The sequence below is a fragment of the Crinia signifera genome, chromosome 11, assembly GCF_055691185.1.
Source record: "Crinia signifera chromosome 11, ASM5569118v1, whole genome shotgun sequence".
Classification (NCBI taxonomy): Eukaryota; Metazoa; Chordata; class Amphibia; order Anura; family Myobatrachidae; genus Crinia; species Crinia signifera.
In genome coordinates, this window is record NC_139227.1 from 118163275 (window position 1) to 118182624 (window position 19350).

Sequence of the window (19350 nt, forward strand, 5' to 3'; positions counted from 1 at the left end):
GACCTAATGACCATATCCAGTGGTAAATTTACTAAGATGCGAGTTCCATTAAAGATGGGATGTTGTCCGTAGCAACCAATCAGATTCTACTTCTTATTGATTTAGCACCTTCTAGAACAGGGCTGGGCAACACGGCCCTCCTGATGTTGATGAACTACACATCCCAGGATGCTTTGCATTAGTTTTACTATGTGGCCATGCTGAAACTGATGCAAGGCATGCTGGGATGTGTAGTTCATCAACATCTGGAGGGCCGGTGTTGCCCAGCCCTGTTCTAGAAGATAATAGATAGAATTTGGTTGCTATGAGCAACAGTGAAAAGGAAAATAATATAAAAACTTTCATATCATGAAACCTCTAAACAAACCCCACATTCCCCTAATGCACAAATGTCCAAACTATGGCCCTCCAGCTGTTGTGAAACTACAAGTCCCATCATGCCTTGCCACAGATTTGCTATTAGGTCATGCTGAAACTATGGCAAGGCATGCTGGGATGTGTAGTTTTACAACAGCTGGAGGGCCACAGTTTGGACATGTCTGCCATAATGCCTGTGTATATAGAATGTGCAGCATAATACATAATAGAACTCACTATAGAATAATAATAGTCATAATACTTAGAGCTGTCTGATAAAAGGACTTGCACATATAGTTATACAAGTGCGCCAAATAGGATGCAGCAACAGCGATCATAATTCTGTACAATAAAATATAAACCCAAAGCCTGGACACTGGGGGCTGCCTGCTTAGGATAGTGATGCAAATTCCCTCAGCTCTGCTCCTGGCTGGCTCCGCCCATGAGGACTGCCACTAAGTTACCGTCATCAGTGCTGCCATTCTCCCAGTTCCTATCCTAAGCAAGCCCCGCCCCCCAAATACATGTATATTAATGTTCTGGAGTTGTATGCTAGGTTCTTTTGGAATATATTGGAAAGCATTTGGTAATACCATGTTGGGGGGAGGGGGGTTGAAGCGCGAGGTAGCTGAAGAGAGTGAGTTGGTGGGGAACTAATGTTTTACACACACCACCAGTTGTCCCCCCTTTGGGGTCTCGGGTGTCTATCACGTCTGTGAAAGAAAGGTCCCCATACACTAATCTGAGACTGCATGCGATACCTTGGTAACTGCCAGCTGGGTGCTACCGGGAGCCGGCGGTGGCTCAACCACATACGGTACAAGCTCTGATACATATTGCTCTGAAGGCCCATACACACTGGGCTACTTTGAGCTGAAAGTCACTCAAAACACCCAGTTTGAGCGGCATTCAGCTCAAAGCCGCCCAGTGTGTATGGCCCGGCGATGAGCGCTGCTGCGCGCTCCCGCATCATCGCTGGAAAAGCTGCTCATCTGCTGGTTATACCAGCAGATGAGCGGCTTTGAGGACGGCTTTGCACAGCTCTGCGCTATGCGCTCAGCTCTGCACTATGCAAAGCCGTCCTCTCCCCTGCCATCACCGCCGGGCAGGGGGAAAGCCGCTCAGTGTGTATGCACTGAGCGGCTTTCCCCTCATTGATGAATGAACATGATCATCGCTGTTCATACACGCTGGGCAAAATCACCCAGTGTGTATGGACCTTTAGAGTTGAACCCACATTCAAAGAAAAATATTTAATTTTGTGGAATGAGACTTGCTTTCAAATGAGATTAATAGAAATATCACTTTTTGCATTCTTTCCCCCTAAAATACTGCTAATTACCAAGGAGAACACTCGCTTTGTCCAAACCCTGTGATCCAAAGCTCTGCACCGCCCCATGCAAAAACTGATGTAACCATGCGTGATGTCACAAAAGGAGTATCTGTGTTAGGGTTCTACACTTCTGGGATTGGTAAATGACCCTTATTGTTGCCATGAGGGAAAATAAAAGTAACAGCACAGCATGCCCGGTGTTATTGTAGTATATGGTGCTGCAGACACCTTTTGGCTTATTCTAATAGTGTAGAGCAGTGGTTCCCAAACTGGGTTCCTAGGCACCCTGGGGTGCCACAAGACTCCTGCAGGGGTGGCTCAGGTTGATGGTCCAGAACCAAATGAAATTATTTATGGTCAAAGTGATAAGGTCCCCATGTACTACGTCGACTTGGACAGATTCCACCCGTTCCCAACGGGACGGGCCGTGAAATTGGTGGAAATGAGTGAGTGTGATGTCCCCTCGGGTCCGATGCCCGGTTCCATATGCATTGGACCTGAGTCGGAGGTCCGAATTTAAACCTCCCTCCTGGCGGCAGGGATTAGGGTTAGTATGCGACCAATCACAAGTGAAAGGACCTCAAGTGATGGATCGCATGTGACCTTGCCACCCGGGAAGGTCGCGGACATGCTCACGGATGATTGACAGGCCATACATTGCTGTGAGAAATCAGCCAGCCTTAGACAAAACCAGTGCTATTGGCTGTCAAACTGAAAACTTGTGGGCAAAAAGAAACACAGCTCCACCACACATAACAGATAAGCCACAATTCACTTAATTTAACACTTACAATGTAACAAACCACTTTAGGCCTGGGGAGATGGGAGGGAGAGATGATTTATTTTTTTCAAAGCAGAGAGACATTAAGGACCGGCCAATCGGCCCCTAACTGTCATTTTACACACTGGCTGGATACCTATAACTCTATTTATTTAGCCAGAAGAAGTAGTAACCCGGCAATCGAGATCCCGACGGCTATACTCCCGGCATTGGAATCCTAATGGTCAAAGTGTCAATAAACTTTGGGGAGTATGCTAACCCTAATCCCACAGCACTACCCTAACCATCCCCTCCCAGAGCCTAACCCTAACCTCCCCTCCCATATCCTAACCTTAACCCTCTCACAGCCTAACCCTAAACCACCCCTCCTGCAGCCTAACCATAACCCTCCCCTTCCGCAGCCTAACCCTAACCATCCTCTCCCACACACTAACCCTCCCCTCCCGCAGCCTAACCCTACCCTACCACAGACTAACCCTCTCCTCCCACAGCCTAACCCTCCCCTCCCGCAGCCTAACCCTAACCATCCCCTCCTGCAGCCTAACTGTAACCCTCCCACAGCCTAACCCTAACCTCCCCTCCCACAGCCTAACCCTAACCTCCCCTCCCACAGCCTAACCCTAATCCTGCCCTCCTGCAGCCTAACCCTAATCTCCCCTCCTGCAGCCTAACCCTAATCCTGCCCTCCCACAGCCTAAACGTAACCGTGCCCTCCCACAGCCTAACCATAACCCTACCACAGCCTAACCCTAACCTCCCTTCCCACAGCCTAACCCTAATCCTGCCCTCCTGCAGCCTAACCCTAACCCTTCCATCCCTCAGCCTAACCCTAACCTCCCCTCCTGCAGCCTAACCCTAATTCTGCCCTTCCGCAGCCTAACCCTAACCCTCCCCTCCCACAGCCTAACCCTAAATATCAGCTCCTGCAGCCTAACCATCCCCTCTGCAGCCTAATCCTAACCCTCCCCTCCCACAGCCTAACCCTCCCCTCCCACAGCCTAACCCTAACCCTCCCCTCCCACAGCCTAACCCTAACATCCTCTCATGCAGCCTAACCCTCCCCTCCTGCAGCCTAACCCTCCTCCCTAGACTTAGCCTAACTTTTCCCTCCCGCAGCCTAGCCCTAACCACCCCCTCCTCCAGCCTGATCCTAGCCGTCCCCTCCCGCAGCCTAACCTCTACCCTCCCCTCCCACAGCCTAATCCTAACCATCCCCTCCCACAGCCTAACCCTAACCCTCCCCTCCCACAGCCTAATCCTAACCCTCTCCTCCCCAGCCTAACCCTAACCCTCCCCTCCTGCAGCCTAACCCTCCACCCTAGACTTACCCTAACTTTTCCCTCCCGCAGCCTAACCCTAACCATCCCCCTCCTCCAGCCTGATACTAACCATACCGTCCCGCAGTCTAACCTTGACCCTCCCCTCCCACAGCCTAACCCTAACTATCCCCTCCTGCAGCCTAACCCTAAACATCACCTAACCCTAACTAAACTAACCATAATACTCACTGGTGGACTGACGTCGGAATCCTGACTGCCGGTACTCCAACCGCGGGGTGAGCGCAAAGAAGCCCCTTGTGGGATCGCCGCAGGTTGTATTCTCCCTCTATGGGGGTTGTGGACCCCCAAGAGGGAGAATAGCCCCTGTAAGTACGGATCCCGACTGTTGGCCTTTCAACAGTCAGGATTCCAACGTTGGTCTACTGAATGCCGAAATCCCAACTGACGGGAGGCCATCCAGGCAACCAGGAGAAGTCTGGGTGACATCCCTGAGAGTCACTTAGTTCTACTACCGGAGATATTATGCAGTGCATCATTATATATACTGCGTAACCCACTTAATGTGTTTAGAACATCTGCTTACATGAGTGGACGGCTCCTACGCTGCCTGGGGTTGGGAGGGAGAGAATTGTTTGAATGACAGGTTTCCGGGACAAAAATATCCTAGAGTTCAAAAGTAAAAAGGAATTGGAAAGATTTCTCCCGAGTGGAGAGAGTGAGATGAGGCAGAGACGGTGTACGGTCCAACTGGCTGCAAATCAAAGGGGCGGCGGCTCAGAGCCAGCAAAGTCCAGCTCCGCTAACCAAAGCAATGTGCAGGAATACTGCAAGTCCCGAGATAGAATAGGGGAAAAGGGACATAAGGACACCGAGAGGAGATGCGGGAAGATGAGCCTGGAGGAAGATACAGTGCGTGTCACTGCGGAACACCTCTAGCAGAATAGCATTTCTCACTATATTAATAAAGCATAAAATGAAAATGGTCTTTAAATACACCCAAGTCTGTGAAATGAGCCTGCACAATGCATAACAGGTTTTTCACCATTCACAGGTTTTTTTCACATGTTTTTTTTTTTTCCTTGAAAGTTTTCTCATTTACTTATACCGTATATACTCGAGTATAAGTCGACCCGAATATAAGCCGAGGCACCTAATTTTACAACAAAAAACTGGGAAAACTTATTGACTCAAGTGGGACCCTCACTCGAGTATAAGCCGAGGGGGCTTTTTCAGCATAACAAAAATGTTCTGAAAAAGTAGGCTTATACTCGAGTATATATGGTACTTTATATATTTGATGTTCCGGGGATTGAGCTGCCCCTGTTTTGTTCATAACCACGCTGAAGCAGGAGACTAAAACCTGTTCCTTACGAGGACGCTCGTCTCCACGGACTGGCACAGAAAATAATGGCATTTTCAGATGTGACAGCTCCCGCCGAGAAGACGATCATCTGTCATTTAACTCAAAATTCATAAAATTCATAACAAGTTTTTACTTAAAAACTATTTTTTTAAACGTGACTTTTCACAGTTTTAAAGTCACTTTTTCTTGGACTGATTCTGCTAACTTATGGATAAAGCAAAATATTGAGGTCCTGATTCAGGCCTGCTCACTAAGCAGCGTGCTTTCCTAGCGAGCAGGTATATGCCGCCTGCCCTCCGTCAGAGCGAATGTAATTTTTTCCCCTTCTGCAAATAAAAGCCAGTCTAGGCTGACTTTTATTTCCGACGGACATGGGCGAATTCGGGGGCGCTGACGTCATGTGATATCAGCCCCCGCACCGGCCAGGCATCGACACGCCCAGCGGTTTTCTGGGTGCACCCACCTACAGGGTGTTCCCCTGCTCCAGCCCCTGCCCACCCCCTTCCCTCCCCTCACAGCGCTAACGGCTCGGCGACTGTGATACTCACCGAAGGCATTCTCACAACGGGTCTGCAAATGCGTATTTTCACCAATACTCATGCGCAGAACCACAACACCGGCCACTGAGCCAAATGCAGTCCTTAGCGATCCAACCTGAATGTGGCCCTAAGAACTGAACAGGTCCATTATTATTATTATTTAAAACCAGTTATTTATATAGCGCACACATAGGCCCTTATTCTGGTTGGTGCGGTAATATCCGCGTGCGTTCGTGCCGCCGATGTTTTGTGTCTGCGCATGTGCAGAGGCGTCTCTGCGCATGTGCGAGCGGGGCGTACGGCCAAATCCCGCATGAAATGTGAACACTCCGAACAGGGGGTGGAGAGGGGCGTGAAGGGCTATTTGGGCTCATTACCATATGCATACGCCCCGCGTTTCATGGGTGTTCCCATGAAAACGCTGGGCGTACGTATGGTAATGCGGCCGTGACGCACGTGTAGGGGGCGGACATATGACATCGCCGGATGTCAGCTGCCCGCCCAGATCTCTGCTTTTGCACGGAAAAATGTCCGTGTGGTCTCAGGTTGCGGGAGCTGGTGGACCACTCGGTCCTGCGACCATCGAATGATGGGGGAGGTTCCCTGAGATGGAGGAGGCGTATCCCATGAAAAATACACGTGCGTTCCGTTCGGCCAGCTTCTTACCGCGTACGGACGGAGTTGGCGATCCGTATGGAAGGCGGGGTTTCGCACGCACGGTCCTGGCCGCATATTCGGATCCGGCCGCACCGATCAGAATAAGGGCCATAGTCTGAAGCACTCTACAGAGAATATCTGACCATTCGCAACAGTCCCTGAACCAGTGGAGCTTACAATCTATATTCCCTACAACCAATCAGATAGTGGTTAATATGTGCCATAAATACCCGCAATAAGGAATTTACAGCTCTTACAGTAAAGATCCCTTCCATATACAGTATATCTTCTATTGATACCTGATGATGGTTGCACTCTATAGTTTCTAGGGGTATTATAGGTTTAGACAAGTCTTTGAATGGACCACAAACTGATTTATACATACTGTGTTAATCAGGTTACCACAGAGACAATTTTTTTTTTCAAATTAAACAAACTTTATCGATTTTGAATCTCTCTTTATAATAAGTGAGCCCTTACAGTCCCTGTTATTAATGAGGATGCGTGCCTCAGAACGTATTACTTGCATTAAGACGCCCATACCCAGAATTATAGTATAATTTAACAGGGCGGAAAGGACATGGACTTGCTGCATGGGTCCAGTCAGGTCCGGCGTTCCAGGGTCCAGACCATTCTGTTTTTTTACCTAATACCAATTTAACATTAGCTCTACTTAAAGGGACCAATGCAAAATGGAACGCAAGTCAGCATAATTGATCCTGCATTGGATGGAAATAATTGTGTACATTCATCTGTATGTGGAGATGTACACCCCACTCTACACAGCTTGTAAGATTGTTGCCCTCACTGGACGTTTCAATTGCCCCGTTACAGCCCAGTTGGGCCAACTTAGGAGAGGACACACGGTGACAAAGAGTCTGCCGCAGTGAGGGCCAGATGTACTAAGCTTGAAAAGTGATAAAACGGAGAGTGGTAAACCACCAACCAATCAGCTACTTCCTGTCATTTTTCAAACACAGCCTGTGACATGACAGGTTGAAGCTGATTGGCTGGTGGTTTATAACTCTCCATTTTATCACTTTTCAAGCTTAGTACATCACAGCTGTCTTTGGTGCAGGTGCCAGATCTTCGGAGGAATCACCAGTAACATGATATATGTGACCACTGGTCAAAAGTCAAGAGCAACGGATGCAGGCTGAGCTGCGAGCCCCCCTCATAATTTTATATCATAGATACCGTGTATGTACATGAAAACTGATACAAGAGCTGTGGGTAATAAACAAGCGTACACATCAGCAAGCTGCACGGGCTGAGTCACTAGAGTGGATTGCTGAGAAAACCATATTACTCCCCCTGTTGAGAGGGGGGGGGGGGGGGGTAACCAGGTAAATGTGCAAACATCAGTGTCAGCTGTTTCAGTACAAGTGCTAGTCATATCTCAGTCTGCAGTCCAGTCTCATGCTGGTGTGACTCACAGGGGAATCCTACTTCTCTGCCCAAAAGATGTAACTAAGAAATAATTTATCACAGTCCCAGCTGCAGAAACTGGCTAAGACCACTGAATTTATAAGGAGAAGAGCCTTAGGACCCAGAGAGCTCTCTGCAGAGGCTCATAACGTCCAAATGTCCCATCTGATGCGGTGTATGACATCACAGGCGACACAGTTAGCAAAGACTACTCCAATGAGACTAGATAGAAGCCTAAATCTGCTGCTATGACCTCCAACAACTGGACACTTGTATATCGTAGTGCAGTGGTTCCCAAACTGTGTGCCGTGGCTCCCTGGGGTGCCTCGGGACACTTGCAGGGGTGCCTCGGGTTGGTCATTCAGGACCATCTCAAATAATTTATGATCAATTATTTCTGGACAAAACCAGTGCTGGTAGCTGCCAATCATAAAATGCGTACAATCAGAACAAAATCCTTCCCTTTACCACATAACTGAACATAAGAAGCACAAATAAACACAATCTACTTAATATGATATATATATTTTTGGGGCCTAGGGGTGCCGTGGAAAAATTATGATACTCTAGGGTGCCGTGACTAGAAAAAGATTGGGAACCCCTGTCGTAGTGTGTCTCCATTCTTCCTTTTGTACAGTACAGTATATCCTTCTATACTGCACCTATAGAGGTGTTACCGCCTACATGGGCCTAAAACCACAGCATTCTTGTCCTGTAAGGACAACGTATATATGATGTGGTAGGGAATACAGGTTGCAGCTCCTCTGGGGCAGGGACTGATGGTAATGACTGACATTTTATCTGGAAAGTGCTGCGATATACGTATACGCGCTACATAAATAAATGCTATTAATAATAGGCCAATAGGACGCTTCTAGTTTTCTGCTTGATTCCGATTGGTCCTTGCACTCAGTGCTGTTCCTAGCCTATTTGGCTCCCAATGCGAACAGATAAAAATGCACCCCCCCTTCCTTTGCATAAAAAAAATGTGCGCATGTGCTCCATTAAGTGGGTGTGGCTGCACATGGAGGGGCGTGGTCTTGCAGCAGGGGTGTGGCGCGGAACTCACTGTGACTGTCTGCTGTAGAGTGCTCGCTGCCCACTGCCTGACCGCACTGCCCTGCCAGCAGTGCGGTCTGTAGCCCACAGGCCACAATGGGCTAGTGCCATCTCAGAAAGGAGGTAGCCCTGGGACCTCATATGATGCTGCCCGGCATTGCATCCCCATAGAAACTTATGGGGGATACGGCTGCCGACGGAGCAGGAGGGATCACAGCAGGGATCGGAGATTCCTGCTGCGGTTCCTCTGTGCTACATGATGGGGTACTAAATATTTGCAGCTAACCCCTGATTTTTTGGGGATTAGGGGGAATTAGCCACAATTATTCAATAGTTAATGGGCCCCACAACCTCGCTGTGTGAATGCACCTTTAGCGACACTTCACAACAGGGTGTTGGCCACTGTTTATAAGGAGACACCGGAGCCGGTAATCAGTGAGCGAGTCTCCTGATCCAATCACACATCCTCCTCACACTGCAGCACTGGGCAATGGCCGGCCTGCGTCTGGTGTTTGCATTTAATCAAGGGTATGGTTCAGTCACTTTGACGGCTCCAGGATATGTGAACCAGGATGGAAAATGTCAGATGTGGGGGAGGAAATGAGAGAAAAACAGAGGTGGGAGGGGGCCACACAGGGACACCCAGACACAGCTAGCAGCATTGTATACAGTAAGTATATACATATTTACATGTATTGGCCAAAAAAAGACGGCCTCATCCAAACACTTCTTTAAAAAATAAAAGAAGGTAAAAAGTTTGAAGGTGGCCAGGAAATCCTGTTCTATGGTGTACAGTAAAGTGCAAGCTCCTGGGGTTCCTCCTCACCCTCAGAACAAAGTGATTTCATTTGCAGATATTCCACCAGTGATTCCTAGCTCTCTCTGGGGTAAATTTAATAAAGCTTCTAAAAATGAGAAGAGGTGATTTTGCCCATAGCAACCAGATTCCGGTCTATAATTTTTTAGGATGTAAAAGAGAAATGCCAAGATCGTTATTCACCTCCACTGACTTGTGAAATTGCAATGATCTGATTTATTAATGACATATGTGGAAAACGTTTCCTCGAGCACACTCTGGAGCATTCCCTGGTGTACTGGGGTGATGACACTGTGAGCAGATTCTCTGACAGACTGAATGGAATTTCTGTTGGTGTTCTCTGAATCACAGATCTCACTGTACTGCTCATAGCAGTGGCTGTGTCTGCAGGGATCACACCATAAGCGTGTTCCTACAGGCTGTAATGGGCAGGGTCAGAGCCAGGGCACACAGGGGGCTGACCCCTACTCCAATCATCACTGACATTTCTGGAGTTACAGGACCCCTGTGTTATAGTGTAATAATGTATCAACATGCTCATGGCTGCAGGCCTTAGTAATGTGCAGGTGTTACCTTGCCAGAGATAATCAGGTACAGGTACAGGTATGGGCACTGTCACAGGTACAGGTATGGCATAGCCGCTGTCACAGGTACAGGTATGGCATAGCTGCTGTCACAGGTACAGGTATGGAATAACCGCTGTCACAGGTACATGTATTGCACAGCCGCTGTCACAGGTACAGATATTGTATAACTGCTGTCACAGGTACAGGTATTGCACAGCCGTCTGTCACAGGTACTGGTATGGTATAGCAGCTGTCACAGGTACAGGTATGGCATAGCTGCTGTCACAGGTACATGTATTGCACAGCCGCTGTCACAGGTACAGGTATTGTATAACTGCTGTCACAGGTACAGGTATTGCACAGCCGCTGTCACAGGTACAGGTATGGTATAACCGCTGTCACAGGTACAGGTATGGGCACTGTCACAGGTACAGGTATGGCATAGCTGCTGTCACAGGTACATGTATTGCACAGCCGCTGTCACAGGTACAGGTATTGTATAACTGCTGTCACAGGTACAGGTATTGCACAGCCGCTGTCACAGGTACAGGTATGGTATAACCGCTGTCACAGGTACAGGTATGGCCACTGTCACAGGTACAGGTATGGAATAACCGCTGACACACGTACAGGTATGGCATAGCCACTATCACAGGTACAGGTGTGGCATAGCCGCTGTCACAGGTACAGGTATTGCACAGCCGCTGTCACAGGTACAGGTATGGCATAGCCACTGTCACAGGTACAGGTATGGTATAACTGCTGTCACAGGTACAGGTATGGCATAGCTGCTGTCACAGGTACAGGTATGGTATAACCGCTGTCACAGGTACAGGTATGGCATAGCTGCTGTCACAGGTACAGGTATGGTATAACCGCTGTCACAGGTACAGGTATGGCATAGCTGCTGTCACAGGTACAGGTATGGTATAACCGCTGTCACAGGTACAGGTATGGCATAGCTGCTGTCACAGGTACAGGTATGGTATAACCGCTGTCACAGGTACAGGTATTGCACAGCCACTGTCACAGGTACAGGTATGGTATAACCGCTGTCACAGGTACAGGTATTGCACAGTCGCTGTCACAGGTACAGGTATGGTATAACCGCTGTCACAGGTACAGGTATGGTATAACCGCTGTCACAGGTACAGGTATGGTATAACTGCTATCACAGGTACAGGTATTGCACAGCTGCTGTCACAGGTACAGGTATGGTATAACCGCTGTCACAGGTACAGGTATTGCACAGCCTTTGTCACAGGTACAGGTATGGTATAACCGCTGTCACAGGTACAGGCATGGTATAGCCGCTGTCACAGGTACAGGCACGGTATAGCCGCCGTCACAGGTACAGATATGGTATAGCCGCTGTCACAGGTACATATATTGCACAGCCACTGTCACAGGTACAGGTATGGTATAGCTGCTGTCACAGGTACAGGTATGGCATAACCGCTGTCACAGGTACAGATATTGCACAGCCACTGTCACAGGTACAGGTATGGCACAGCCGCTGTCACAGGTACAGGTATTGCACAGCCGCTGTCACAGGTACTGGTATGGTATAGCCACTGTCACAGGTACAGGTATGGTATAGCTCTGGGGTAGCCAACCCTAGTCCTCGAGATCTACCAACAGTGCATGTTTTGCAGGTCTCTTCACAGAATCACAAGTGAGCTAATTAGCTCCATCTGTGTATCTTTTAAAATGTGTCAGTGATTAATGAGTGCAGCTGTGCAGCAGCTAGGTTGTCTGGAAAATGTGAACTGTTGGTAGCTCTCGTAGGCTAGGGTTGGCTACCACTGGTATAGCTGCTGTCACAGGTACAGGTATTGCACAGCCGCTGTCACAGGTACAGGTATGGTATAGCCACTGTCACAGGTACAGGTATGGTATAGCTGCTGTCACAGGTACAGGTATGGCATAAGCGCTGTCAGAGGTACAGGTATTGCACAGCCGCTGTCACAGGTACAGGTATTGCACAGCTGCTGTCACAGGTACATGTATTGCACAGCTGCTGTCACAGGTACAGGTATGGTATAGCTGCTGTCACAGGTACAGGTATGGTATAGCCGCTGTCACAGGTACAGGTATTGCACAGCCGCTGTCACAGGTACAGGTATGGCATATGGTAATGGTATGTCACAGGTACAGGTATGGTATAACCACTGACACAGGTACAGGTATAGTATAGCTGCTGTCACAGGTACAGGTATGGTATAGCCACTGTCACAGGTACAGGTATGGTATAACCACTGTCACAGGTACAGGTATGGTATAGCTGCTGTCACAGGTACAGGTATGGTATAGCCGCTGTCACAGGTACAGGTATTGCACAGCCGCTGTCACAGGTACAGGTATGGTATAGCTGCTGTCACAGGTACAGGTATGGCATAGCCCCTGTCACAGGTACAGATATGGCATATGGTAATGGTATGTCACAGGTACAGGTATTGCACAGCCGCTGTCACAGGTACAGGTATTGCACAGCCGCTGTCACAGGTACAGGTATGGTATAACCGCTGTCGCAGGTACAGGTATGGTATAGCTGCTGTCACAGGTACAGGTATGGCATAGCCCCTGTCACAGGTACAGATATGGCATATGGTAATGGTATGTCACAGGTACAGGTATTGCACAGCCGCTGTCACAGGTACAGGTATGGCATAGCTGCTGTCACAGGTACAGGTATGGTATAACCGCTGTCACAGGTACAGGTATGGCATAGCTGCTGTCACAGGTACAGGTATGGTATAACCGCTGTCACAGGTACAGGTATGGCATATGGTAATGGTATGTCACAGGTACAGGTATTGCACAGCCGCTGTCACAGGTACAGGTATGGTATAGCCACTGTCACAGGTACAGGTATAACCGCTGTCACAGGTACAGGTATTGCACAGCCGCTGTCACAGGTACAGGTATGGTATAGCCACTGTCACAGGTACAGGTATAGCCCCTGTCACAGGTACAGGTATGGTACAGCTGCTGTCACAGGTACAGGTATTGCACAGCTGCTGTCACAGGTACAGGTATGGTATAGCTGCTGTCACAGGTACAGGTATTGCACAGCCGCTGTCACAGGTACAGGTATGGTATAGCTGCTGTCACAGGTACAGGTATGGTATAACCGCTGTCACAGGTATGGTATAGCTGCTGTCACAGGTACAGGTATGGTATAGCTGCTGTCACAGGTACAGGTATGGCATAGCCCCTGTCACAGGTACAGGTATGGCATATGGTAATGGTATGTCACAGGTACAGGTACTCGCAGGAACAGACAGCTGCTGGGAGGAGATGCACATGTCCGCAGGCTGAGAGTGACCTGTGCTTGTTACAGAACAATGCTCTGCAAACCTTCTTACCATGTATTTCTGTATTAATGAATTACTCAAGTAGCAAAACCATTAAGTCCTTGGTAACCTCAGGGCTTGTCGGACACAATAGATAATAATGCACCATAACAGTAATGACGTTCTATTATCACTCAATGCGTTCAGTCCATGTGTAACTGTAATGACAGCTGCTGTAGCTGCTGCTGCACTTCTTACATTACGCCTCTGACTGCTACATACCAGGACTATGGGCTGGCGGATTATAATGAGAGGGATCTCTCACATGCATTGGGCCAGATCCCTGCTTTATTGTCAGGCCTTCCATTATACGTAAGAACACCGACGGGGAGCTCGTATTGGCCCTGATGCTATGATCTGCACAAAGGTATTCCCACTGACAGCCCATACACCTGCGTCATCACCCAGCGCATGCCCATACACCTGTGCCATCACCCAGCGCATGCCCAAACACCTGCGTCATCACCCATTGCATGCCCAAACACCTGTGCCATCACCCAGCAAATGCCCAAAACCGGCGTCATCACCCATCGTATGCCCAAACACCTGTGTCATCACCCAGCATATGCCCAAACACCTGTGTCATCACCCAGCGCATGGCCAAACACCTGCGTCATCACCCATTGCATATCCAAACACCTGTGCCATCACCCAGCGCATGGCCAAAACCGGCGTCATCACCCATCGTATGGCCAAACACCTGTGTCATCACCCAGCGCATGCCCAAACACCTGTCATCACCCAGCGCATGACCAAACACCTGCGTCATCACCCAGCGCATGCCCATACATCTGTTATGCCCATACACTTGCATCATCACCCAGCGCATGCCCATACACCTGTGCCATCACCCAGCGCATGCCCATACACCTGTGTCATGCTTAAACACCTGCGTCATCACCCAGCGCATGCCCAAAACCAGCGTCATCACCCATCGTATGCCCAAACACCTATGTCATCACCCAGCATATGCCCAAACACCTGTGTCATCACCCAGCGCAAGGCCAAACACCTGTGTCATCACCCAGCGCATGCCCAAACACCTGTGTCATCACCCAGCGCATGGCCAAAACCGGCGTCATCACCCATCGTATGGCCAAACACCTGTGTCATCACCCAGCGCATGGCCAAACACCTGTGTCATCACCCAGCGCATGCCCAAACACCTGTGTCATCACCCAGCGCATGGCCAAAACCGGCGTCATCACCCATCGTATGGCCAAACACCTGTGTCATCACCCAGCGCATGCCCAAACACCTGTCATCACCCAGCGCATGACCAAACACCTGCGTCATCACCCAGCGCATGCCCATACATCTGTGTTATGCCCATACACTTGCATCATCACCCAGCGCATGCCCATACACCTGTGCCATCACCCAGCGCATGCCCATACACCTGTGTCATGCTTAAACACCTGCGTCATCACCCAGAGCATGCCCAAAACCAGCGTCATCACCCATCGTATGCCCAAACACCTATGTCATCACCCAGCATATGCCCAAACACCTGTGTCATCACCCAGCGCATGGCCAAACACCTGTGTCATCACCCAGCGCATGCCCAAACACCTGTGTCATCACCCAGCGCATGGCCAAACACCTGCGTCATCACCCAGCACATGCCCATACACCTGCATCATCACCCAGCGCATGGCCAAACACCTGTGTCATCACCCAGCGCCACCTGCATCATCACCCAGCGCATGCCCATACATCTGTGTCATGCCCATACACCTGCATCATCACCCAGCGCATGCCCATACACCTGTGTCATCACCCATTGTATGCCCAAAACCGGCGTCATCGCTTAGCGCATGCCCATACACCTGTGTCATGCTTAAACACCTGCGTCATCACCCAGCGCATGCCCAAAACCGGCTTCATCGCCCAGCGCATGCCCAAACACCTGTGTCATCACCCATCGCATGCCCAAACACCTGTGTCATCACCCATCGTATGCCCAAACACCTGCGTCATCACCCAGCGCATGCCCATACACCTGTGCCATCACCCAGCGCATGCCCAAACACCTGTGTCATCACCCAGTGCATGCCCAAACACCTGCGTCATCACCCAGCGCATGCCCAAACACCTGTGTCATCACCCAGTGCATGCCCAAACACCTGTGTCATCACCCAGTGCATGCCCAAACACCTGTGTCATCACCCTGTGAATGCCCAAACATCTGTGTCATCACCCTGTGAATGCCCTCACCACTCTGCCCATAAATCTGTGTCATTACCCTGTGCATGCCCTCACCACATTGCTCGTATATATGTGATACAACCCAATGTATGCCCTTACCACTCTGCCCATACACCCGTGTCATCGCCCACTGCATGCCCTTACCACATTCCTCGTATATCTGTGATACAACCCAATGTATGCCCTTACCACTCTGCCCATACACACGTGTCATCACCCACTGCATGCCCTTACCACATTGCTCATGAAGTCTGCCTCTGTCAGGTCCTCCAGCTCCAGGAAAGGGCTGTGGAAGCTGCCCTCTGGGGGCATGGTGCCATTATCCATGGTCCCAGGACACTACCGATCTTGCTGTCAGGTGTCACAAGAGCTGGCAATCAGCCATTTGACCAGCTGGCTTGATGGGGATCAGGTGGAAAGGGCAAGTGCCCAATTGTACAGTAACCAGGTGCAAACTGCAAAGACGAAGTTGGCATGGGATCAAGCAGTTAGACATAATCCAAAATGTTGGTCATGAAGTTTGGGGTGTCCTAGGCACTCCGATGTTTAGTTGCAGTAAAGAACCTCCCACTGTGGGCATGAGAGTACCGTGATGGGGTGCTGTACAGGCAGGAGCGTGTCACAGAACAGGAGGCATGGGTACAGGTGTGTGTGTGTGGGGGGGGGGGGGCAGTGGGGGGGGGGGGGGCAGTAGTAGTGTCACAGAGGACAGGGCTGGGGTACTGGGATGCCTGGGCTGGAATGGGGGCTATGTATGAACAGGTGGCAGAAGCAGTGTCACTGAGGGCAGTGCTGGGGTACTGGGATGTTTGGGTGCAGCAGGGGTGTAAAGTGATGGGGTGCTGTGCAGGAAGGGGGCAGAAGCAGTGTCACTGAGTGCAGTGCTGGGGTACTGGGATGTTTGGGTGCAGCAGGGGTGTATAATGGGGTGCTGTGCAGGAAGGGGGCAGAAGCAGTGTCACTGAGGGCAGAGCTGGGGTACTGGGATGTTTGGGTGCAGCAGGGGTGTAAAGTGATGGGGTGCTGTGCAGGAAGGGGGCAGAAGCAGTGTCACTAAGTGCAGTGCTGGGGTACTGGGATGTTTGGGTGCAGCAGGGGTGTATAATGGGGTGCTGTGCAGGTAGGTGCCAGTAGTAATGTCACTGAGGGCAGAGCTGGGGTACTGAGATGTTTGGGTGCAGCAGGGTGTAAAGTGATGGGGTGCTGTGCAGGTAGGGGGCAGAAGTAGTGTCACTAGGGGGGCAATGCTAGGGTACTGGGATGCTTGGGTGCAGCATGGGCGTAAAGTAATGGGGTGCTGTGCAGGCAGGGGGGACCTGGGATGCCCGGGCTGGAGTGGGGGGCAGGAGTGTATAGCAGCTGTGCTGAGCATGCCCTGTTCTCCCCCACAGACAAGCTGCTCCCCTCCTCCGGGGAGATGGGCTCCGTCCTTGCTCCGAGTCTCTCCTTAGTGCCGGGGCTCTCTGCTGCTAGGTACCCGTGTCTCCCGGTAACTCTCCAGCTGTCAGCTGCAGCCTGAGCCGAGAACTCCGGACCCCGCCTCCTCTCATTAATATGTAAGCAGCTTCATGAATATAGAATCTGTCACCGCTGAGGCCGCGCCCCCTGATTAACCCCTCTCTGCCCTTATGCTTGTGTTCTGAAGAGAATGCTGAGCATTTAGTAGAGAGCAATAGACATTTATATATTATTTAAGAATATTTCTGCTACATTCCTTCCTTCTAACCCTGTCTCCTCTACACTTTGTCATCTCACTATAAGAAATCTACATAAACGTAACTTAAACAAAAATCTTGTTGACCATTTTGGGAGTTGACCATTGTCACATCGATTTAGATCATTTACACCGATTTGGAATTAATAAAAATCATGTATAATCTAGGTATAATCTCCTGAGATGTCTCTGTTTGGCAGGAGTAGGTACACTCATACCCCTCCTTATTGTCTTCAGGGACAAGTGACACCACCGAACTCTCACCTGACAAATACCTGGCCAACCAGGGAGGGATTGGAACTCTGCATTACCAGCCGCACGGGATTGGTCGGTGCTCACTGCCAATCACTCAGGTCACTGGATCACCTGATTTCTTAACTTTTTTTTAAATTATATTATTATTATAATCTGCTACTGGCAGTCATACTGTATAGTTGGGTATGGTCATTGGTCGACCAACCAAAGGTCGACACAACATGGCTTAAGTAGACACCTCAAATACTGTAGGTCGACATGGGTGGACGGTCGACACAAGCATTATATTTTCTGAAACTCTGCTCTTGATGGGCAGCCAATCGCACACTTCAGGGAGAGGAGCGGAGAATGTAAACATTCCCCACTGCTCCCGGTCCGGCTTGGTACGCGTACTGGCGGCTTGGTATTTTACCTCTCCCAGGATGCTACTTGGAATGAAGTGGAACGATCTCTGCCGGAGGCCTTGGTAAGTATAATTTCCTTCCGCAGGTCCATACCGTTGGATTCTACTGTACAAGCAGACAGGTGGACCCAGTAGGTGGGTATATTGTTGGTTTAATGAAGTGTGTAATAAACTTGTACTTTTCTTCTGTATCTGTGTCTTATTTAACTATTTGTTATGTTGCAGAACTACAAGTCCCATCAGGCCTGCACCGCATGCAGGGACTTTGAGAACCACAAGTCCTAGCATGCGGGGCAACAAAACACAATAGTTCTATTTTTTACACTGAAATCAGCCTGGTGCCCATCACCCTGGGGCACCAGGGACAGCCCCAGGCTTCAGCCCGGGCAGGGTTAATTGTGGAGCGGGAGGACCCCTTCATTGGGGGGGGGGGGTCCCCAATCCCCCAGGGTCCCTGCCTGGGCTGAACAGTCAGGGGGATAATGCTTTGGCCGGGTGAACCAGTATATATAGTTTCCCCCGGCTGTGGCATTACCCTGATGGCTGTTTGAGCCCGGTGCTGGTTCTCAAAATATGGGGGACCCCTACCTATTTTGTCCCCTTGTTTTGGGAACCAGGGATGGCTGGTGACAGGAATCACAGGCAGCCCCTGGATAGGCAGCCCCTTGACTGGGCACTACAAGCTCCAGAATGACAGAGATTGAATAGAGCCTGTCCGGCGTCTTATCAAGTTTCGGTTTTTATACATAAGAATATTTTTTTGCTCTTTAATACCCCTTTCACACTGGCCTATTTTCCCAGGTTGGCTCCGGGAACATCCCAAGACTAGCACTGGAGTAAAAGAGTCCCAGGCCAAAATCCCAGGACCGGGCTAAAATCCCAGGACCATTGTCCCTGGATTTCAACCCTGCTAGCTACCAGGGTTGCTCCCGGGACCTTCCCGGGATACAGGCCAGTGTGAAAGGTACTTACCCAGCCTCCCAGCTTGCCTGACGCTGGGCGCAGTGCTGGAAGAGAGCGCCGCGACATGGATGTGCGGCTGCGTAGCTACAGGTGCTGGGCCTCCCCCCGGTTAGCCCATCCCCGCTCACCCTACCGGTGAACCCACCGCCCCGGTCCTCCGCTCCTGCCACAGGCACCGCACTGTGGTCATCACGTAGCTGATGCCTTCAGGTAATGGAGCAGGTGGGGTTTCTCTCCTCCATGCTGACTGATGATTATACAGGTCTTGCTC

General features: G+C 50.1%; 1 protein-coding gene across 1 annotated transcript in view; it reads right to left on the bottom strand.

Moving 5' to 3' along the window:
• The window catches only part of CREB3L1 (cAMP responsive element binding protein 3 like 1), a 62686-nt gene extending 46294 nt beyond the window's left edge, over positions 1-16392 (bottom strand). The window contains 1 exon segment of the mRNA XM_083165574.1: positions 15979-16392. Coding sequence (XP_083021700.1) covers positions 15979-16071 — 93 coding nt within the window. The 5' untranslated portion in view covers positions 16072-16392.
• Positions 16393-19350: the final 2958 nt, after the last annotated feature.